General features: G+C 47.1%; 1 protein-coding gene across 5 annotated transcripts in view; it reads right to left on the minus strand.

Annotated features, from left to right (window-relative positions):
• The window catches only part of Hipk2 (homeodomain interacting protein kinase 2), a 192,632-nt gene that overhangs the window by 45,539 nt on the left and 124,227 nt on the right, over positions 1–22,866 (minus strand). For all 5 annotated transcript variants that reach the window (XM_013074489.3, XM_004851271.4, XM_004851270.4 and 2 more), the window contains exons 3-7: positions 12,677–12,800; positions 12,261–12,380; positions 10,418–10,504; positions 8,442–8,626; positions 3,662–3,824 (exon numbers count right to left, since the gene is read on the minus strand). In XM_013074489.3, coding sequence (XP_012929943.1) covers positions 3,662–3,824; positions 8,442–8,626; positions 10,418–10,504; positions 12,261–12,380; positions 12,677–12,800 — 679 coding nt within the window. The remainder of the gene's footprint in view (positions 1–3,661; positions 3,825–8,441; positions 8,627–10,417; positions 10,505–12,260; positions 12,381–12,676; positions 12,801–22,866) is intronic.

Here is a 22,866-nt window from a genome sequence, read left to right on the forward strand (position 1 = left end):
TGAGGACTTTTGAGGCTCACATCCAGGCCTGCTCCTTGCATTTATGGGGCCCAGACAAGAGTCAAAGGGACACCTGTATACTATGTCTACATGATGAAAAGTTAGAAGTTAGGCTAGGAAACTATTTAATAAAACACCTGCCCCTCCAATTATATCTTCCTAGCAACCTGGAAGGCCAGGTCTGAGTTGAGGGTTTTGGGAGTCCTTGGGTTCTACACTGGAACACCATGAGGAGGAGCCGACACCTGTCTCACTTCTCCCTGCCCAGCCTGGTCCCATCAACTCAAGGGACTTCAGGTGCACATGGACTGTGTGCTAGCCCATGCTTCCAAGATTTGGTCACATTCTCCTCCTGGTGGTGCAGTCCATACTTGGGCAACAAATCCAGGAAGAAGCTTCTGCAGGTCCTGAAGACCCAGGTCCCAGATACACAGATCTCAGCACAGAAGCCCTGGCACCAGAAGGAGCCAGAGCAGGTCCCTTCAACGAGTCCTCTTACTCAGGCCTGTGCTCATGGTACCCTTAGATGCTGCAGAGCCAGCTACTGCAGAGATGTGAGCTACAGACCCAGCAAGACTGGGCTCTCTTGTTTGAGTTCCTGGCACTGAAGCTGGCATTCAGTTACTAGGGTTGGAAGGCAGAGGGGCTGGAGATCGAGAGGGTTTCAGTGGAGGTGGGTTTGATGAGTGCAAGTCATCCTCTCTCCTTTCTCCTTCAGAAAGAGACATCATTTGAAGTTGAACTTCAACATGAAGCAAGGCTCCAGAAGGAAAACACAATCTAAACTGGGAATTCTCCAGTTTTTCCCTTCTTAGCTTTCCTCACGCTGATCCTTCAGCAAGATGGGGGTAGGCTGGCAATAGCTTTAAGCTGCACGTTGTCTATCAGAGGTTTTGCCTCCAGAAGTTACAAAGACTAAGGAATGCAGAGGGGAAAATCCATGTGGCCATCCTGGACACACACACCGAGACAACACTGAGTAGAGTATATGTATGTGTCAGGTTTGATAGCAAGGTCCAAGTCTCATTTTACATATGCTTTTTATAAACAGGATTTTGTGCTGAATTTTTGAGGAAAGCAGTTTCTTTGAAAATAATCACTATATTGTGGCATGTGGATTAGGATTGAAGCTACGTATTTAAAAATGTGTGTCCAGGCATGACAGTCGGGCATGGGTGCACACAGGTGGGAACCAGAGCCTGTGTTTTGTCACTGATGTCTCCCCAGGCTGCCCTCTCTCCTGGAGGGCTCCCAACACACCCCCGTCTGCTCAGATACTACATGCTGGAGCCCAGCTCCAGTCCCTGAGGGTCTCTCTACTTAGGGCCTGGGCATCAATGTCCTGTAGGTCCCCCAGCTCATGTTGAGCTGTCCCTCTCTCTGGTCAGTCTGCTCCTGATGCTCCAGGTGCCCCAGTTCTTTTCAGTTGTTACTTCCTGGGGCTGGGGTCCCATAAGGCCCTGAATAGTGATACCCCAGCCTCTGCTTCTTCTCTTCCGGCTCTTCTTGGGCACAGTGGCCAGACATTCTTTCCAGAAGTGCTCTGTCAGGCCTGCTCAACCCCCTCCCTCCCAGGACTGTGAGTGAGTGTGGGCTGCGCACCTTGGCCTGGATCTCCTTGTTCTCCTTCCCTTCTCAACTTATTTTTCTCTACTCTCCAGGCTCTTGGCACAGGGTGGATTAGTCTGTTCATTGTTTTCAAAGCCTATTGTGAGCACAGGTATTGTATTTCATACAGATCCTTTGGCCCACAGAGTTCTATGCAAGCCCTGTGGTTGAGGCCCTCAGCCTGCATCCCTGTGCTGCACAGTGCCCCTCCCCACCCCATCAATGGCAAGTCACTCTGTCTGGATCTCACACAGTACAGTGTAGCCTCTGGGCTTGCTCCTGCTGAAGTCTGCCTGCAGGCTCCTCCCACTGAGGGGCTCTCCAGCCTGAAGCAGTCTTCACCCCTGCCCCCCATTCATGCACCCAGTCTGTGCTGGTATTTATCTGGGTTTGCTTATGGCCCTTCTCACCATGGAGACCACAAGCTCATTGAGAGGCTGAATCCTCCAGCTCTTGTAGATTCAAGGACGAATGAAGGTGTGTCCTGACCTGGGCCCTGTCCACAGTGTGACTATTAGCATGCAGGCAAGTTCCCTCCAGTTTCTAATCTAAGGCTTGGCTGAAGAAGCACATGAGAAGGTTCGAGTTTTCTAGCTCTCTGTATCCTCTGTGGTGCTGGGAAAGGTAACCAGTTTGTCACCTGTTCAGGAGGATCAGAGGGATAACTAAGAGCTCTGTCATTAACAAATGGAGATAATAAGAAAAAGTTAAGTTTACTGGCAACATGGCCTTTAAAAAAAAAATGGGATGTGGGCCGGGGATTTAGCTCAGTGGTGCAGCCACCTACGTTGAAAGTGGAAGGTCCCGAGTTCGATCCCCAGTACCAAAAAAAAAGGGATGAGTAATTCTTGCAAGGAGAATCATAGTTGTAATAGATGCTTAAATGGTTTGACACCCATAAAGAAGAGGTCTGAGGGCTGGGGATTTAGCTCAGTGGTTCCAATGCCTGCCTCGCAAGCACAAGGTCAAGTTCAATCCCCGGTACCAAAAAAAAAAAAAAAAAAAAGAGGTCTGAGCTTGGCCTATAAACACAAGTTAAAATTCTTCTTAGAATACTTGGTGTGGCCAGGTGTGGTAAGGGGTGCCTGTAATCTCAGCACTTGGGAGGCTTGGGAAGGTTGCCATGAGCTCAAGGCCAGCCTAGACTACATAGTGAGACCTTGTCTCAAAAAAAAAAAAAAAAAAAAAGAAAGGAAGAAAGCAAGCTACGTACAAATAATAGAATACCACAAACATGTTAGGGAAGTGGCTGATCCATGGACTATACTAAGAATACCCAACAGAGGATTCCTCATTCATTATGCTTCTATCTAGGTAATAGTTTTAGAAAGTACGGGAAGTCAGCTTCCTAGAGATAGAAGGGGCTATATATCACTGACCCAGCTTCCTCAAGACATAAAGAATTATAGATTAGTGGCCACTTGGGAAAAGATTCTCTGGTGAGTCTACTGGATAGATGTTAAGGGGAGTAGTCGGAGCTAGAGCTTAGAGATTATCATTCAATAAATATTTTCCCATATTTTAAGCATTATATTGAGTCAGTGGATTCTAATTTTCTGCAAAAGGTTGAAAACCTGCAGGGGAAAAAAACCCTTAGTTTTCTGGTCCCTTTAGTTCTAGCTGCTAGGTTCCTGCCAATGGCCTGATGAGCTAGTCGGAGAAAGGACAGGTTTTATTTGTCCTGGAAAGAGATTACATGGACCCAGGGTGGTGGGGATGAGGGGAGTTGCATGAGTTCTTTTCAGTTCTGGGATTCCATACTGGGTAGATGTCAGTCACAAAAGTATCATGGCATCTCCTCTTCCCAGTGCCACATCAAGCAGAGGAGAGCAGGAAGTGGCACTGTTGCAGAAAGAAGGCCCTTTGTGAGTCCTTTCTGGGACTCTGAGTGGGGCGTCATACAAAGAGCACCTGAGTCGATCAAAGGACATAACCACAGAACCAAGTGCTTCCTTAGCGAGGGACTTTGCCTCCTGACTGGGCTTGGTGGGGAATCCAAGTCCTGCTGCCCACACCATCAGCCCCACTGCCTGCCCATCTGCTCTCTACTCACCTGGTTGTGGACAGTGGTCAGCTGGTTATTAAAGGTCATGGTCAGGTTGGTAGATGTGCTGGGGGCCACATGTGTGATGAAAGGGGTTTTGCTCTGGTTCACCGTGTCGTACATATTCACTCGCCGCTTGCATATCTCCATGTTTTGAAAACATGATTTGACACTGTTTATGCAAAAGGAAGAGGCAGAGAGAGACACAGAGGGTAAGGTGGGAAAAAGAGGAGAACATGATTAATCCAGTAAACATGACAGCCATTGAGACTTAGCTTTATGTGTAAATATCCTGGGTTTCTCACATAAAATCTGTACATTTGTGACCATCAGTGTTCTGTAGATGAATTCCCATTGTCCCCACAGTGGTGGACAAAGGTTCTGTGGGTGAAGCCACCAGACTGTTCTCACTACAATCCCCACTATCCACCGCCGGTGTCCCTGTAGCCTCACTGCTGCACAATCTTAACTCTCAGTATGGTTTCTGGCCCATAAACATACAGACAAGCTCTTGTCTGGGACACTAAACAGCAGCATAGACAGTCTTCCTCGGCCTTCCCCAAAGACAGCTGTGTGCACTCTGCAGCTACCCGGGGACACCAGCACCACTTAGGGGATGGCCAAGGAACTCCCCTCAGCAGCAGCACCGTGGCTACTCTTGCTCCTCCCTGGAGCTGGGCATGCAGTGAAAACACGGATGACACCAATAACTAAGAACAGAGCTAATATTTACGGTTTTTGCAATATCTCACTCAGCCCTACAACTCTACAAAATGGAGATAGAATGATTATTCCTATTTTGTGGGGAAGGCTGAAGTATAGGACGCTCTGAGGTAATTACTGTATTAGCAATCTTCACACATGCACATATATGCTGCCCCTTCATCCTTGTTTTTTTTCCTAATTCTTGCTCAGTTACATGAAGTAAAATTCTCTCCTTTTTCTTCTTCCACTCAAAACAAAACCCTAATTAATTATAAAAGTGGTGCAGAAGCTGGGCATGGTGGCACACGCCTATACTCCTAGCACTTGGGAGGCTGAGGCAGGAGGGTCGCCATGAGTTCAAGACCAGCCTGAACTACATAGTGCGACCCCGTCTCACCCTTAACCCAGTTTCTGAGCTCCGTAATAAAGTGTTCTTCAGAGTCTAAACATTGGTCCTCATTCACTTCTGTGTTTTCAGTAAAGTCACTGTTCCTCAAATGCTAATATTCAAGCTAAAAATCCCGTGTAATCTTCAATTTTATAAGTGTATTTTAATTAGAAAGAATGTAACTGACTATAAGTAATATTTTCATACTATTAAGATTATAAATGTCTACTATGTACATTATATTGTGGGTTAAGCAGATATTTGTAGGTTATACCTGAACATTCTTTCCATGGAAAGTGTGTTCCAAAGTATCAAAAAAATTAGAATTTAGGGAATCCTACTTCTAAATTAATGACTTCTTGCACTGGTCACATAATACATGCTAAATAAACATTTACGGACCCCAGAGAGAAGAGAGGACACACTTGTGATAACAGCAGCGAAGTGTTTTGCTAACAATGCTGCCAATGCCAATATGTCTGAAGCTTCTACTGAGTACTGAGTCCACTGTAAGTGCTTTCATGTGGAGGGTGCAGGCATAAAACAATGCACTGTGTATTAGCAGTCAACGGTTTTGTGACAGTTCAATGCAAAGCTTTCAGAGTCAGAACTTTCTGCTAAAATGGTTTGAGCTTTGATTATCAGGCTGAGGCAAGCACTTTCATTTTATAATTAGATTGTTTTTTAAATTTTTTAATTTTTTGAGACAGGGTCTCACTATGTAGCGCAGGCTGGCCTCTAACTCCTGGTGATCCTCATGCCTCAGCCTCCCAAGTGCTGGGATCACAGATGTGTACCACCACACCCGCCAGGAGATTGATTCTTAATTCATGCGCTAGAATCCTGGTATGAAGAGTGGGTCTCTTTCACCTGAGCAGTTGGGGCTCAGCTCCAAGGGTCGAGTCTGCAGGAGGGTGGCCTGGAGGCCCATCATCTTCCCACCAAGTTCTGGGACTGAGTCTTAGGTAAGTGCGGCTGGTTGCTTAGAGGCCCACCTTTCCTTCTTAGCCTATTTTCTGAATTCTAAATTGTCAGTGGCGCCTTCACTGGCTCGTGGCACACTAGCAACAGGATGGATTTCGTAACAGGTTTGGAAGGGTCCATTCCAGACTGCCTCTCTATCGGAACCTGGTTGTTTCAAACGTGGCTCTGAATTAAGGAGGCACTGCCCCGCTTGTGCAGTGTGATTTGACTTGCTTCATCGACTGTGAAGGAACAGAACTGAAACAGAGGAAACACCCAGTGGCTGATGCTACCATTCCCTTCTCCAAGGCTGGGTAAGCTTGGGTACAGCCTGGAGACTCGGCCCAATCTGATTCTGGCCATGGCAAGGCCAGCGGTGGTCTGTAGACCTCTCTGATCTCCAGGCTCTTCTCACAGTATTCCTTTGCCTCTAGATCTAAGAGAATCTGTTGATCTCTTGAGCACACACAAAGGATGTGGTTCTTCATTCTTTCATATCCCAGTACCTCAGGTGGAGGGTGGAAGTGATATCTCTACCCACCAAAAACTTCTCCTCTCACTCACTGAGGCCTTTGCCACTGGCTGTCTTCCTCTCTAAGCCATTCCCTGCCCACCCAGGAAGACTTCAGCGGCTGTGCTGATGACTCATTAAACATGCTGGCTCCTCATTGACCTCTCTTCCTAGTGACCTTGCCCTCAGTCCCACTACCTGTTCCCTGGACTGCCCAGACATCAAACTACTCCACTTCCCACAACCAGAAGCTCAGCCACATTTCCCACCCACCTGGCTCATTTAACTGTTCCTACACTAACTACCTCAGGAGTTGACCCAGGCACTTAGTTCACTTGGACCCCTCCCATCTTCACTTCCTTTCTCTGTGGCGCTGGCTGCCATTTTGGATTACACCCACTCTAATGCCAGCAAAATTGACTTCCTAATTTGTTTGTCTTTTTCTCTTAACAGCCTGGCAAAATTCTACCTAGACAAACCAAGCTGTCTCTCTCTCTCTATATATATTTTGGTACCAGGGATCGAACTCGGGACCTTGAGCTTGCGAGGCAGGCACCAGAACCACTGAGCTAAATCCCCAGCCCAACTTTTTTTTTTTTGGTACTGGGGATCGAACTTGGGACCTTGCGATTACAAGGCAGGCAGCGGCCAGCCGTCTGTTTTCTCTCTGCCTTCACCTGAGGAGGTCAGTTACAATATCAATTCTTCATGTTCAACCTCAGCACTCAATAGCCCAACCAAATTTCTCTGGTCAGTCTTCTCTGTCACCTTCTGTCCCAGCTATCTAAATATTCTACCTTCTTAAACCACGAGCCACCTTCTCGACAGAATCTTGTTGCCTACTTTGGAGAGACAGAAGCTGTCTGAAAGGAATTCCAACTTTTGCCCACTAAACCAGCTTACCAGCTGATACCTTCATTTCTTGGTCTGCCAATCTTTGGTGACATTTGCCTATCTGCCCACCTGTGTTCTAATCCAGCCCCTCCCACTATCTTAGGAAATCGGCCATGAGCATCCTTTTCCTTCAGTCTCCCATTTGCTAATAGATTCTTCCCATCAGTATCTGAAATTAAGTCTCCTTGTTCCTCAAAAAAATTTCCTTAGTCTCTCCCCTAGTCAGCCTTCTATTTCTCTTTCATAGCCTCACTTCTTGAAAGATTGCTTTCTATTTCAGTGCCTCTCACTTGATCTTTCAACCTGCTAAATGGGTTTCTGCTTTTGTCACTGCACCAAAACAGCTGTCACTAAGTTACCTCCAAGAGGTCTGATGAACACCTTTGTGGACTACTTGTGCAGCAGCAGCAGGTAGATCTGTGCTCAACACACAGCTAGCCAGCCCTTCTCCTGCTTACCAGTCCTTTAATGATCTCCCATTGCTCTTTGGATATAGACCCATATCCTCACCATGCAGGGCTTGCCCTTGACTTATTCCTGTGGCCTTGGGACTCTCGCCCATGTCCCTCAGGTCTGGTGTGTGGTCCTGCCCAAGACACAGGTCCACCCAGACCCTGCCCACTCATATCCATCCTCTTCTTCACCCTTCAGGGATCAGTTCCTCAGGGTCTTCCTGGCTCACCAAGTGAGGCTGCTTGTTATTTGCTCTCAGAGTACCCCATGTGTTATACCTGTGCTCTCCTACAGATCAGGTCAGTGGGCAGGGGCCCTTCTGCTTGTTTCTGGCACATCACACAGCATACTGAGTAAATGATCAAACCCAACTAGGAAGTAGACTGGGTCCACCTCAGGGTGTTCTGAGAGTAACCTTTGGTGCTGAAACTAGTTTTGCTCTAAGACATTGGTGTTTGGGGCACCCCTCTTTTTTTTTTTGGTACCAGGGATCGAACTTGGGTCCTTGTGCGTGCGAGGCAGGCGGCAGAACCACTGAGCTAAATCCCTGGCATGGGGCACCCCTCTTCATGCACAGAAACCAGAGTCTGGTCCATCTAGCCTCATGCTCTCCCGTGCTCCCCTTCCCCTCCTTTTTGGTATATAGCAAATTGCAGTCCAGGACCCCAACCCAGCCCCCATGTGTTTTTATAAATGTGTTACTGGAATGCAGCTTCAGGTATTCATTTATGTATCGCCTCTCTGGTTGCTTTCGGCTCTAAGAGCTGGGTATCTACAATAGAAACCAGGTAGCCAAAAAGCCTAATACATTTACTATCTAGGCCTTTAAAGAAAAAGTCTGTTCGCTGGCATGAAAGATTGAGCAGGACACCTACTGTGTACTGTGTGGAAAATCAAGCAAGTGTGTCATGGTGACAAAAGGGTGATTCAGGGTTTCGATCGGAGTGATTCTCTTATCAGCATCTATGGTCAGCATCTTCTTCAACAGGTCGATGAACTCTCGCCGGTCTGCCTTCTCCACCAGCATGTCACTCCCTTCCAAATCTGTCGTCATGTTCACCTGGAAGCAAGCAGGGACAGGTGACAAGGGCCCCAGCATACCTTGCCTTTCCCAGCTCCCTTATCCTCAGCCCTGCATCTCCTGAGCAGGGCTGAGGATCTCTGAAGTCCCCTCACCTCCCTGGAAGGCTGTGTTCTGTCCCTTTGGAGGGCACCACCCACATGCTGCTGGAGCCCACAGGGTGCACAGAGGAGGCTAGGCACCAGGAAGGGGCAGGGGAGAGGGCTGCTGTGGTTGGCACAGGCTATAAACGGCTCCTGCCTTCATCAGTCAAGCTGACACGCACCTCTCTTCACACTTCTTTAAAAACAACCACAAGATGAAAGGAGTTCTGGAGACTGGCTGCATAACAATAAGCATGTACTTAATTCTACTGTACATGTTAAAAAGGTGAGGATGGAAAATTTTATGGGATTTGTGTTTTACCACAATTAAAAAAAAAATCACAATGAGGCAGAAAAAAGATGCATAGAAGGTTTGTGTTGTCTCTGAGGGAAACGGAGGGGCCTGAGTGCTCTCCTCCTCTACCCACACTCGGTCACCCTGCTCCTGGTTCCCTGAGTGAGGCCAGAATTACTGCAATCCCCGTGTTCACTGCAGTCACCTCTGGCCAAGGCAAGCAGGGCATCTGAACACAAGATTTTTAAGAGCAAGGCTATAGGAGGATGGCCTTTAAAAGGCTTTTTTTGTGGTGCTATTTATTCCAAGACATGCCTTGGAAAGCAATTTCAGTTTTCTCAGACAATCTAAGCTACTAATCAACTGACAAGTGTGCTTTAGTCAGAATTAGGATTTTTGGTTACACTCATCTACAGTAAGAGGTGTGCTAAGTGTTTATTAGGCTATAGCTTTATTTCTCATCGCTTTAAAGAAAAACACACTTGGGTTGCCCTGATTTTAGACTACTCTTTACACTAAAAGTAGCTGAAGCTCTAGAATTTTCTCTGGGGCACAAAGGTGAGTCTGTGTTCCCTCTAGAGGCTAAGAAAGAGTGAATGTAGTGGGTTGAAATGTGCCCCTCCCCCTAAAGATATGTTCAAGTCCTGATTCCTGGTAGCTGAGAATATGACCTACTTGGAAATTGGGTCTTTGTAGATAAAATAAATTGAGGTCATACGGGATTAGGGTGGGCCCCACATCCAGTAGTTAGTGTCTTTTTATTTTATTTTTTGGTACTGGGGATCGAACTCAGGTCCTTGCGTTTGCACAGCAGGTGGCGAAACCACTGAGCTAAATCCCCGGCCCCCTTAGTGCCTTTTTAAGAAAAGAGATCTGGACACTGAGACAGAGATGACACAGGGACCAAGGCCATATACAGGAGGAATGCTGAGGACAACCAGGGGTCACAAGCCAGGGCCAGAGACAGGACAGTCTTCCTAGGGCCTGGAGATGCCTTTGTTGTATACTTTCAACATCCAGAACATAATTCTACCGTTTCAAGCCATTCAGTTTGCTGTACCCTGATATATTCCTAGGAAATGAATACAGCATTAAACTCAAATATACTAATGGGGTAGAATTCCTCCCATGAAAACATCAGCAAAACTGGCCAGTACGACTTTACAAACAGGAACTAATAAAATGAAACTATTTTTAAGGAGCTGGGGTAAGGTTTTTAAGATGCCTCACAATTCATTCTTACTGAGCCTAGCACATAAGTGTGCAAGGTCCATGCTGATGGTCGCAGTTGGGTAATGAGATCTCTACCTGCTCCTGGCCATCATGCTTGCACAATCTTGCTGCACTTGGGTTTGGAAGAACTTACACTGTACACTCACCCATGGTGCTTACCTGGGCCATATCATCTAAACAGTTGAAAATGTACTTTCTTGCTTCTTTTGACTTAATCCCCGTCTCTGCTTCATGGTCATCTGGTGTCTGCCAAGAGAGGCAAAAGCTGATTGATAATGTGACTTAGCTCCAGGGCACCGACTCCAATCTGAGAGCCCCTGTTGCTCATGGAGGTTCTTTGCCACCTTATAGACTTTGATTCTTTTTAAAGTGAACATCACACTGATTCTCCTCTTTATTCATCTACACTAACTCATCCTGCTCCCTTCCCATGAGCACCTACATTCGTGCCCTGCTCGGAATCACAGAAGGTTTTAAGATGAGTAAGATATGTCACGTCCCTGATAACCCTGAAGCCTTTCGTAAATGTAGGGTAAGAGTCCATTATGGAAAAAAGCAGGAGTTTCAAAGTTTTATTTAATGAGCCCTTCTAAACATAGTTATATATATATATATACATATATATATATATATATGCATGATGCTGTTTCGAAGCACACTAACTTGTTAATGCCTCATGATCATGCTAAGGAGGATGACTGCTATATCCATTTTCTAGGTGGGAAAACAGAGAGCTTAGGAAACTTGTCAAGGTTACCTGGCTGACAAGTGGCATCTATCTGGCTGTGGTGCCTATGTTTTACACTGCCCCTCCACCTGGGCTGGCAGAGACATCCATTGTCCCTGCTGGCTGTGAAACTGCTATTTCCAATTGCAGTGGGTTTCTAGATTTGTCCATGGATCAGCGGTAATTAATCCTCAAAATATCACTCAAGGACAGCATACCTGAGGAGCTTTACTCCTGAGAACAGCTGGACACATGGCACAAGGCACTTTGGAAAGCAAAGATGTGAGCCTTGCCTCTGCCTGGTCTCCCCTTCTCCACTCAAGGACACTGGTTCTCCAGGCCTGGAAACTGCCTTGGCACCGCAGCATCCCAGGCCCCAAGTGGAGGAATGCACTGCTCTCCACCATATGCCCTCAGGTGGTTTTACCTTAAGGGAAACATGGTTTGATTTCACTTTGATCTGCGCTTAGTAATTAATGTATTTTTCTAAGAAAGAGAAATAATGGAAATCTTAAGTATGTTTTCATTCATCTGTTTCTTCTTTTGCAAGAGGGTGGGTGGGTGTTGTGTGGACAGAAACCTCAGCCAGAGTTTAATATCTTTAAGTTTAAAGACAAGTAAGTGGCCAGCAGTCATTAACAGACTGAGAAAAGAGGTTTGGGAGCTCAGCAGGCATCTTAGGCTGCTGATGGGAGACCTGGTGTTTGGCAGCTGACAGGGTGATGCCAAGGTCAGGTTGTCAGTGTCCTTCACTGGTGAGGGGAGGTCAGACAGGGGCAAGGCTCACTTCTATCCTGGGAGAGCCAAGGTGCCAGCACCAATGCTCCTCCCTGGCCCCCAGCCACAGGTGATGGCGAATGCGCCACCCACTGGCACCCATGTCCTTTCCTCCTGGGAAGAGGGCACTTGGTAGGGTGGGCCAGGGTCCTGTCTGCTCCCTGGACTGTGAGCTTCTCAAAGGCGAGGTGTGTTCATTTCCTTCCCTGCACAGATCAGCCATCCAGGTTCAACACAGGGATTTCAACACAGGGACTATGGCAGTTTTAACCTAGGACTTGAGCTTCTCAGGTAGCTGTGGGCTAAGAACAAAGGTGCTTTTGAACATTCAAATTTAGCCACACATTAACTGAACCCCACACCCCTTTTTTTGTTGACCTAGTCAAATTGAGACCCAGGATCAGCCGCTGAAGTTACTCCCAGTAATGGGACTGTGCCCCTCTTCCCTGAGTGCTGGGCTGCTGGAGAGGGAGGGAGGAAGGGAGGGTGCCCGCCTACCTTCAGTCTCCACAAAGGATATGGCGAGTCTGTGTCACGGTTGAAAAATCTGGTTGTCTTTGTCCCTGCGCTTAATAAATATTCAGCTGGCAAACCCTGTGTTTGTGAAATATACCGGATCTGCAAGAAGAGAAGACAAGAAGGAGGTCAGGGCTTTTCCTGTCACTGTACATATGGCATTCTCATGGCTCTAGTGGCTTTGAGAAAAAAGGAAACAACACTTTTGTGGGGAAAGAAGGAAGTAAAAAGAAAAAGGAAGAAGATAGAGCAATGCAAAGTTCAGGGAAGCAAGGTTGAGGGAACAATGACAGGCCATAATTGAATGCATAGGCAGGGTTCTAAATGAAATGCTAATCCAGGATATTTTCCAGAGAGAACAAGGTCTTGCTGCAAATCCGTGCATCATCTGGACCCACCTGATCATACTCTGAAGCTCCTGGATATAACGGCCAGCCCAGGAACAGCTCTGCAATGACACAGCCCAGGGACCACATATCAATCGCCTCACAGAATGGTAAACCCAGGATGATCTCAGGGGCCCTGGAGAGGAAGAGCGGAAGGAACCATTAGCAGTGTGACAATGCAGGCAATTGCTTTTGTGCGAGTTCTGTCTTTCCAACTTGGGTACCATTATGTCTCTGCCTCACAGTGCTGTAGGCTGGATGTCCCATGTGCCCCAGAAGCCCATGTGGTAAAGGCCTGTGCTCTGAGGGGATGACTTCCACCCTTTGGCTTGGCCTTCCACGAGAGGAGGGTGTGGTTAGCTGGTGGTGGGATGCAAGGCAGGTGGGTGGCTGTGGACCAGACCTACAGAGAACCACATCTACTGACTTTATCAGCATCACCCTCCAGCTAGATGAGCTGACAGCCACATTAGGGATACTGGAGAGTAGATTTTGCAGCGGAAGATCTGGAAATCTTTTGAGAATACCTGGTTTTTACAAAGGGATTCTGAAACACAAATATTCTACTTTCAGAAATATGTAAAACAAGCTGTCCCCAACCAAAATAATGGGATCAAATTCAATATTCATTTATGCCAATGATCCTTTTCTTAAGAATTTATATCACACTCTCCCAAGGAAACACCATTTTCATTAGCTTCAAAAAAGTTAATCTTTATAAAGGCCCTCTAATGTTATAATGAGAACCCTGTTCATGAATAAAACCTCTGGGAATCAACCAGAATTCCATTACAAAGTCTACAAACAATCCAATCCTGATCGCAGGACTAATGTTCATTTGACAGACAAGGTGACATGCTGGAGATTCCAAAGAAAACCTTCTAAACTCAAAGAGAAAACTGCACATGTAGTTGGTAACAACACTGGAGACCACAGAGCCCATCCCCTTTTCTGAGCACTTATATGACTAAATGTGAGTACATTTTGGAGAAAACCAGGTTCAAAGTTTGGGATATGAACACTTTCTTTTTTGAAACAGTGGGATCCTTCACCTGGGTCACCCTACACCTGGCTGGCAGGGTGCCGGAATGGCCTGGATCTTCTAGATGAATTCTCTCTGCTCAAAAGCAGCCTCTACCTCCCTACTTTGTCTGCTCTCAATGCCAATCTCTTCTCTATAAAGAGTATTAAAAAAAACAAAAACAAAATCCCCAAACATCTTGTTCCAAAGTTTTGATTTTTCAGATGTACAATGGAGCTAATCACAGTGCTTCTGGGGGGGCCACAGTGGCCACCTGGGCTTTGGGGGCAGTGACGTGGTTTGGATGTTGAAAGTCCCCAAAGGCACACTCAGTAAAGGCCTGGTCCCCAGGGGATGCTGTCAGGATGCAGTGGATCTTCTGGGAGGCGGGGTGGTCCTGTGTCATTGGTGTCATGCCCTTGCAGATGACTGTGGGACCCCAGCCCCTGTCTCTTTCTTTTTTGCTCCCTGTCTTATGATGGAAGTGGTTTTGTATGACCTTTCATTCCCACCATTATGTGCTTACCATGGGGCCAAAATAATGGGGCAAATGGATCAGGGACCAGAACTTCCAGAACTATCAGGCAAAATAACCCTTTCTGGTCAGCAGTTTATGATTTCAGGTATTTTACTACAGTGATGGGAAGCTGCCTAATAAAGAAGGGAGTCACTGCTGGGGATGGGGAGCAAGGCAACTCAGTGCTCTTTACAGGGGCCCCTGTCATCCCTGCCTCTCTGCTGGGGACAGCTGTTAGAGCTCTCCTGGGCCACACCCTCTCTGGGGCCTTTATCTCCCTCAGTGAAGGTGCATGTGAGCCATGGCAGCTGCTTTTGCCTCTGGTGTTCCTGCTGCACCCTCTGGGTCCTGTGGCCTCCATCCCACCACCTGCCTGGGTCACCTGGGCCCCTGTGGCTCTCATCCCAGGGCTCCCAGATTCCTTCATCTTAGCATGTAAGCAATGACATTAGCACCAGATTGCCTCTAGTGGTCTCTAGGAATGGACTCAGTGTACTTAAAAAACCACATTCCCTAGAAAAGGAAGGATGTGAGACAAGGACATTACAAAGGATACGATGGTGTCAGGATCTGCTTTCCTTCCACCTTCCCCTGGTAGAGAGTGTGGAGTCAGCCTGCTCTCTGAGTGAGAGGAGTGCTTGGCCTGGCTGCTTCTGCAAGCTTCGCTGTAGCTCTGAAGTTGGGACGTGTAACACTGGAGCTTCCAGGACAGCCTTAGGAACAGGCAGCTGTAGTTCCTTGGGACCTGCCTTTCTATCCAGATAACCAATCAAATCTCACAAATGCCAAGCAGGCGGCTTCTAACCTATGGACACCTCGCTTTCTAGTTTCTGTTCCCTGATGCTGTGCACAGAAAAACCCAACAACTGAGACTATCACATGAGCACTTTGGTGATGTTCTTCAGCAAGAAACATCAGATACAGGTTTCAACAACTGACACTGCACACAAAAGCTGCTCTTAGTGCACCAGTAAAATAAAATTCATGCTGCCGTGGGATGTAGGCACAGCAGAGTATTTTTCTTGCTCTGACCACAAGGGCAAATACTCAAATGCAAAAGAAACAGAAGAACAATCCTGTTAACAAAGGGCCTCCAAAGCTGGGAAATGACACTAAAGCATGGAACAACTACAATTAAACACAAAATGTGCACAATACATACAGACCTGAAGAAAGTAGTTAACACAAGCACACAGTACACTCCAGCAGCTCCCATTTTAGAAAACAAAGCAGAATATAAGAACAAATAAAAACAAAAACCAAAATCCCATCCATCCCTCCATCTCTGCTGCCTCCGGCTGCCCCTCTGGTGGGCAGCCCAAGGGATTATTCCTCTTCACCACGCACTGTCCTCTCAATCTCCTCAAATATGGGCAGCCTGAACTACATATTGAGATTCTGTCTCAAAAAATCAAAAAGAAAAAAAGTATTTTTGATGTCCCAAAATAGTAATGAAATTCTTAAGCTAGTTCCATGGGACCAGTAGGTGTTCAGTTAATATTCATCAGAGCAATCTGGTGTGAGCATGTCCCTCATGTTTGCATCTTTGTCATGTGGTGCAGCTAGCACAGAGGAAGTGGGCAGCATGTTTGAGTAAAGAACGGAAGGAAGAAAAAAAAAAGAATGGAAAGAAGGAGGGAGGGAGGAAAGAGGCTGCATCAGAAATGTCTCATCCATGCAGGGAAAAAGCGTACATCCTTAAGGGACAGCAAAGGGATCAAAGTGGCTGAGAAAGGGCTAAACCAATGGCAAGAGCATAGAAGGGCTACAGCAAAAGCCTGGGTGGAGGGGTGCTTAGCTAGGAGCACAGATAGCTGAGCAGTATGACGGCTTCAGGGTAGAGCTAGAAGATAGGCTCCGGAGGGTGTAGTGACTGTGGCCACCAAATAAAAGGCTTCCCCTGAATCTCTGCAGTCCCAAGCCCTGACCCGATGTGACCTTGTGCCACTTCCAGCCCCACTGCTTCTACTTTCTTTTGCTGGAATTCTGTGAACCAACCATGAGTAGGTACCTGTGCAGGAGCCTAAGGGCTGGGACACACAGCCCTCCAGGCCTCTGCACCTGCTCCTCTGCATCCCACCCCGCTGCCCAGGCCTTGGTTTTGTTGTCTGTGCTGCCTTGGAACTACCAGACTGAGTCACATATTTTAGCACTTTCTTATATCTAATCAAGGCTTACTCGGTGAACAAATATGTGTTGATTAAGTGGCTACTAAATGCCAAGCACTATGCTGCCCTCATGGACTTGGTAGGGGGAGACAGACAGTGAGCAGGTTATTGGGAAAGTGCTGTAAAGTGACATTTATGGCACTGTAGATGGAGACTAACTGGTGTCAGGGGAGGCCCGCCCATCTGTGGCAGTGACAATTAAGCTGAGATGTGAAGGATTAGAAGGATGCTGCCATTTGAGAGCCACAGGGAGTGCATCTGAGCAGAAGCAGCAATGTCACATGAAGACAACAGGTCCAGAAGGCACTTTGGGTACCCCAGAAGTCAGAAGGAAACCACTGGGACCAGGGCCTGTTGAGCTGAAAGAGCAGTTTGAAGTGATGGTGGAGAGCTGGCCAGGGTCCTGATGGTACAAGTCCCAGGCTACACATTCAGTGTGGTAGGGAGGCTCCAAAGGCTTGGAGCAAGTAGCTGCTGTGGAGGAGGTGCAATTGCAGGAAAGAAGGTGCAGATAGGAAGCCCCAGGTGAGGTAGAGTGGCCAGGGCCAGCCCCAGTCACATTGGAGCAGGGCCCTCCTACTCCAGGATGGCCTCATTTCAACTAAGTGCACCGACAACAGCCTCATTTCCAGTATGAGGTCACATTGTGATGTCTCAGGATTAGCACTTCAGCACATCTTTTGGGGGAGCACAACTTAACCTGTGACAGTTACCTAAGGCAAGGATGGAAAGAGAGAAGAGCAGGAGGCTAGGACTTTGGCAGCATGTGGGACTTGGATGGAGGAGGCCAAGCCAGGAGAGGGACTGGTGGCCAAAGCAGAGAGGTAAAAGGACACACAGTGGCACCTGGAAAGCTAGGACTGAGTGAGGCAGAATGGGATGGTGTGGCCAGTGTGTGGCTCATAGTTGGGGTCACAGGTGTGTATTAACACACTCAGCAAAAAACACTTTAAGCATACATGCAGTGTCAGATAAAATTTGCACCTAATAAAAAGGGCGGGTTTTTCCCACTCTTCCTATCACATGACACTGAAAGTTCTGCTTTTATATAGAAAGAAAATAAGCTACTGTCATTTTAATCCATCCATATAAGTCTGCATATCTGTCCCCTATAGACTTCTTTGGTTTTTTGAGGCAGGGTCTTGCTATGTTCTTCAGGCTGATCTTAAACTCTCTATATAATCCAGGCTGTCATTGAACTCACAGTAATCCTCTGGCCTCAGCCTCTTGTATGCTAGGATTACAGGTGTGCATCACCTCACCTGGTGCCCTACAGACTTTTAAAGGCTGTTTCATACTTGTCTCTGATGCCCAGTTGGGCCTACAGCTTCATCAGTAGCTTCTGAACACCAGGACTGTGAGCCTTCGAGGAAAGAAGACTTCCCTATCTGTCTCCCAGGACTTTTTGGGGGTCTCAAGGTCACCCTGCTGTGATCCTGCAGATGCTGTATCCACTGTGTTGCCAGTCTACAAGCTCTGAGCTCCCAGTTCAAGAGCCATGTCTAAAGCCTGCTTCTCTCTGTTCTGCTCACCCGAGGTACCCTCCATGGTTGCTATGGCATCTGCTCTTTAATGAGGCTCACCTTAACAGCGGTCACCCCCAGCTGGACTCTGGTTCCAGCTGCACCCATTCAACATCCAACCATGGTTCACTAAGTGTTTACAATGTGCTGTGCACTGGGCTAGGTGTTGATGATCAAAAATAAAGCAGAGCCCATGGCTGTTGCAGGAGGCCACTCTAGCTGTAGACCGCAAAGGTGCAATGTGCAGTGTGTGAACACAGTGCATGGAGGGGCAGGCTGGGGAAAGACAGCGAAGCAGGGCTGCCTCCCAGGAGGAGTCTGAGCTGTCTTAACTCCTCTTGCATCTCTGGTGCCCAGCACAGTGACTGACACATAGAAGGTGCTCAGTACTCATTTCTTGAAGGGAGAACTCTGTCAACTGCAGTCCTGAGCACTCTCCAGTTTCCCTTAGGCCGGCAACATCGCTCTGTAACCCTGCCTATCACAAAAGGCACACTGCTTGGCCCTTCTGTTTTATGGCTTTGGGTTATCATTCCATTTAGGTTCTACTGCTGACACCATAGTCACCTGGTGCTCCTCACTTTCCCTACCATGGTGCCACCCAGGCAACCATGATGAAGAATCTTCTCCTCACAACTTTGTGACATCAAAAACACCTTAGCATAAAGACCCAGGTTTGATCTCCAGAACAGGACCAAAAAAAAAAGCATTAAAAATACTTTAAACATGTATGAAGTGTCAAGATAAATTTTGCATCTAAGAAAGAGAGGGATTGCTCCTTTCCAACATTTCCATAAAAAGATACTGAAAATTCCATTTTTCCATAGGGAGAAAATTTTCTATAAGGAGAGGAAAAAAACCAACAACTGTCATTTTCAACACATCAATTATTGAAGCTTTGATATTTAGTTCCACTAGCTCTCCTGACTGTATGTAACGGACAGATCAGTCCAGATCATGTGACCTCCACAGGGGATGGCTTCCAACAGAGGTGTGGACACCAGACAGGAGCCCAGGGCTCGAGGGTCCAGGCCTGGCAGTCAGGTACTGGCACTGCTTCCTGGTGCCAGAATGAGGATGAAACATTGCATCACAGGAAGCACTTTGCACAGGACTGGCATGGGGTAGGCAATCAACAAATATGAAATCACTTGTCTATAATCTGTCTAAATCCTTGTGACAACAATCAAATCAAGAGACCCTGGGCCTCCTACATACCAAGCACATTCTCCACCACTGAGCTACATGTCCCAGGCCCTTTTCCCTCATTTTAAAAGCATTCCTTCTTTTATGCTGAAGCATTAGGAAAACTCTGTTTAACAGAGGGCCACATACTTAGCCCCTACCTTTAGAAATCTCTATTCATCACCCACTTCCTCCTTTTATTCGATCCCATTTTAATGTGGCCACCTGTACTGCACTGTGCAGCTAGGACTACAGATAGCACCTTCCCTGGGCTGTGCAGACTCTTTCTCCTAACAGGATGGCAGTGTTAAGCCAGAGTGATGCTCAGGGAGCAGATCTGGGGACAGGTCTGGGAGGGTATTCCTGTGGGTAGAGTCAACCCAGAGATGCCCATGGCATCAGAGGCAACCATGGCCTGGATGCAGGCCCCCGAGCACAAGTCCTTGCTTGCCCTTGTCTCCCTGGCTGAGAATGCGCCCAGAACCAATGTTCCACTCACGCCCACAGGACTGATAAAACAAGGGCAAGGTTCGCTGTGCTCCCTACTTGGGCAATCAATCTGTAGCACTAATCGGGGAGCTCAGGGAGAGCTAAGCATTTCTGGAAAAATGTTACTCAATTTCTCTGAGTTTTTATTTTACCATCTATAAAGTGTGATTATTAATCTCGTTTTTTCTCTTGTCTCTAAGGCAACTTATGAAGATAAATTATGGTCAGCAGAATTATAAAGCAGTTTGAACTCCTTGGAAGCAAGACACTCTATTAGTCCATGGTATTTTATAATCACTGATACTATAAGGTGTACTTGAATTGAACTGCTGTGAAAAAACCCGTTCTCACAAATATATGTAGATTGAAAGTAACCTTGGTATTGCTGGGGCAGAAGCAATCAAAATGTAAAATTGTATTTCAGATGGGTTGTTAAATCTTACGTTTCCACTGCAAAAATAAGGAGACTTGGCAATGCTGTTATGAGCTCTGAGCCACTGTTTGAGCTGGTAACCAGGACTGGGGGCAAGGAATTACATCAAAGCAACACAGGACCCGAGGAACAGCCATAGAAATGTGAGGAGCAGGGAGGAGGCAATTTTAGAGAAACGGGCCAGAGCACAAGAGAACTGCATCGAAGACAGCCTGAAGGGGAAGGGCCGGAGAGCAGGCAGGCTAGCCGCTCAGACAGAGAATACACTCTGACCACAGGTGAGCCTGCTGGGAAGAAACGCAACATCTGTGCAAGCTCAGATCACACCATGTCCGGGACAACACACCAGGATCCAAGTGGAGATGTGAATAGTGACAGAAACTAGGCGTAGTGGTGTACACCTGCAATCCTTGCACTTGGGAGGCTGAGGCAGGAGGATCGCTGTAGGTTCAAGGCTAGCCTGGGCTACATAGTGAGTTCAAGACCAGCCTGAAGTACATAGCGAGAGCCTATCTCAAAACACCAAAAAAAAAAAAAAAAAAAAAAAAAAGTGACAGAGGCCTAGCTAGTACCATATCAGCCTGGAATTGGTTTTGAAAAGACAGCTTTCTTGGCAAACAGGATGGATGCAAGGAATCATTTTGTCTTTGACCAGGGTGCTAGTTGAAAAGGACAAAAGAAGTCAGTGATGGGACCCAAGAACAAAACACAGAGTGAGGATGACCTGGAGCCCCCCACTATATCTGCAAGGGGCAATTCTTGGAACAGCCACAATCAACACTGGGGATCCCCAGATCTCTGGCCACTCTTTACAGCCGAGAACTCTGTCCTGTGCAGAGCTGAAATAATGTGCAGTGGAGAACAGCTGCAGAGAACATCACCAGGAGGGACACCTGACTCACACCTCTGGGGCTGGGGTGGAGAGGGGATTAGCTCCATCCAACATGCAGCAAGCACACTTGTGTGCAGAGATGTTCAGGGCCACTGCTGATGTCCTTCAAACTGTGTGGAGAATCATCCCAAGACCCTCTCTGGTCATTGCTGTGAGTGGTACCTGCAGTGATCACCTACAGAAATGCTCCAAACATTGGAGTGAATCATCAGATCCATGCGGGAAGGTGATATAGTCATAGTTTGCTCTAGATGTTGATATCTACATTTAAGTCTCCTGAAGAAGACTTTTTTCTTTTTTGAGACAGGGTCTTGCTATGTAGCATCGAGGCTGGCCTTGAACTCAAAGCAATCTCCTGCCTCAGCCTCCAGAGTGCTGGGATAACAGGTATGCACCACAACACCTGGATGGAAGCTGGCTTTTTTGATTTAACTGGCCAATTCCAGTACCCTGTTAGGATCAGAGTAGCAGCTTTTAGATTTGTATTGGCAGTGAACATCTTGGCTCTGAATGAGATTTTCCTGGTGTGCACTAAATACACACATGTACACATGCATATTTTTCATGCTGATTCTTGGTTCCTACTGCTGCTCCACTCTGCTAAAGTGCAGCACCAAAATAAACATCTAACTCTCTAGCTTATATACCAGAAGGAAAGGTTGGTTCAATCTCCCAAGGCTTCTGACAACACTGGTGTAGACTAGAAGTCAGTTCCCAGATGTTCAGACCACATCCTAATGCTAGTATATGTGAAACAAAGTGAGGAAAGCAGAGCTAGAAGTGTGACTCCCCGTAAATCATACAGATCTGGTATGGTGAAATACAAAAAGCAAGAAGGGACTGAAAGGACTGGGGATTTAGCTCAGTGGTTCCGCTGCCTACCTTGCAGGTACAAGGTCCTGAGTTTGATCCCCAGTACCAAAAGAAAAAAAAAGCCTGGAAATGAAGAGACAAGAGAACACTAAGAATGGGAAATCTTGATGAGGAATGTTCTTAGGAAGAACCAGCCTGGGGCATTTCCAGGAAGAACCAGAATGGGTCATTTAAAGACCATCACATTGCCCTGGAATTCCTAGAATCTTTACCTGCCTGGCACCAGGTGTGCTTTCTTTGCCTGTCCCCAGCCTGTGTGGCCTAAATCTCCCAATCTGGTCTCTGGTGCCTTTATCAGGAAGCCAAGAGTTGCTGGAGAGAGCCTGGCCCAGTCTCCCAACACCTCCAAGATGATAGTGCCAGCAGGCCAGGATTTACACTGGAAACTGCCAAAGCACTTGCTTAATAAATGTCAGCAGGAGCACCTACCAGCCAGGGAACAGAACCTGAGGTTCTGTGTGCATCCACACAAAGTGATTCTCACACATAGACTGCTCCAGGTTCTGGTTAAAAGGGTTTTTTAAAAAAATCTTATTTTATTAAAAAAGACAGCACAAGTTCAAAGATGTCCATGACAAAAATGTGTATCTCAGTGACTGATCAGAAGGCAAAGACCAGGGCACTACCAGTCCAGCAAAGAAACAGAATGTTGCCGGGACATCCCAGGTCCCTCTTGCACTCCTGTACCCTACCCCTCTCCTCACAGGGCTGTGAAGCTGGAGGGTGCAGTGGTAACCTGGGCTTGGCACACACAAGCTGTGCATGGGGTATGGGGCAAGCCTCATTGTACTCTGCCTCTGCCCTGCTGAATATGGAGACCAGAGCTGGTAGGGGGGAGGCAGACAGAGTCACATACTCCTATGAAGGGCCTCCCTTCCTATGGTCCTTTTTGTATTTCTTCTGCTTTGCTGTTAATTAGTTGATGGAAGCTGAGGGCTGGATATGTACATTGAGGTTTCTCAAGCAAAGTCTGCCAATTCTGGGAAGGCCCAACCCAAATCGCACTGTCACCTGCCAGCCTTCTGGGGCAACTCCTCTTTCCTTGCCCTGGGAATTTGGGATTTCAGCTCCTGTAGATCAGCAGCACATACAGCACCCTAA

This window comes from Heterocephalus glaber, unplaced genomic scaffold, assembly GCF_053883595.1.
Source record: "Heterocephalus glaber isolate CG9 unplaced genomic scaffold, H.glaber_assembly_v1.0 deba00000621, whole genome shotgun sequence".
NCBI lineage: Eukaryota > Metazoa > Chordata > Mammalia > Rodentia > Bathyergidae > Heterocephalus > Heterocephalus glaber.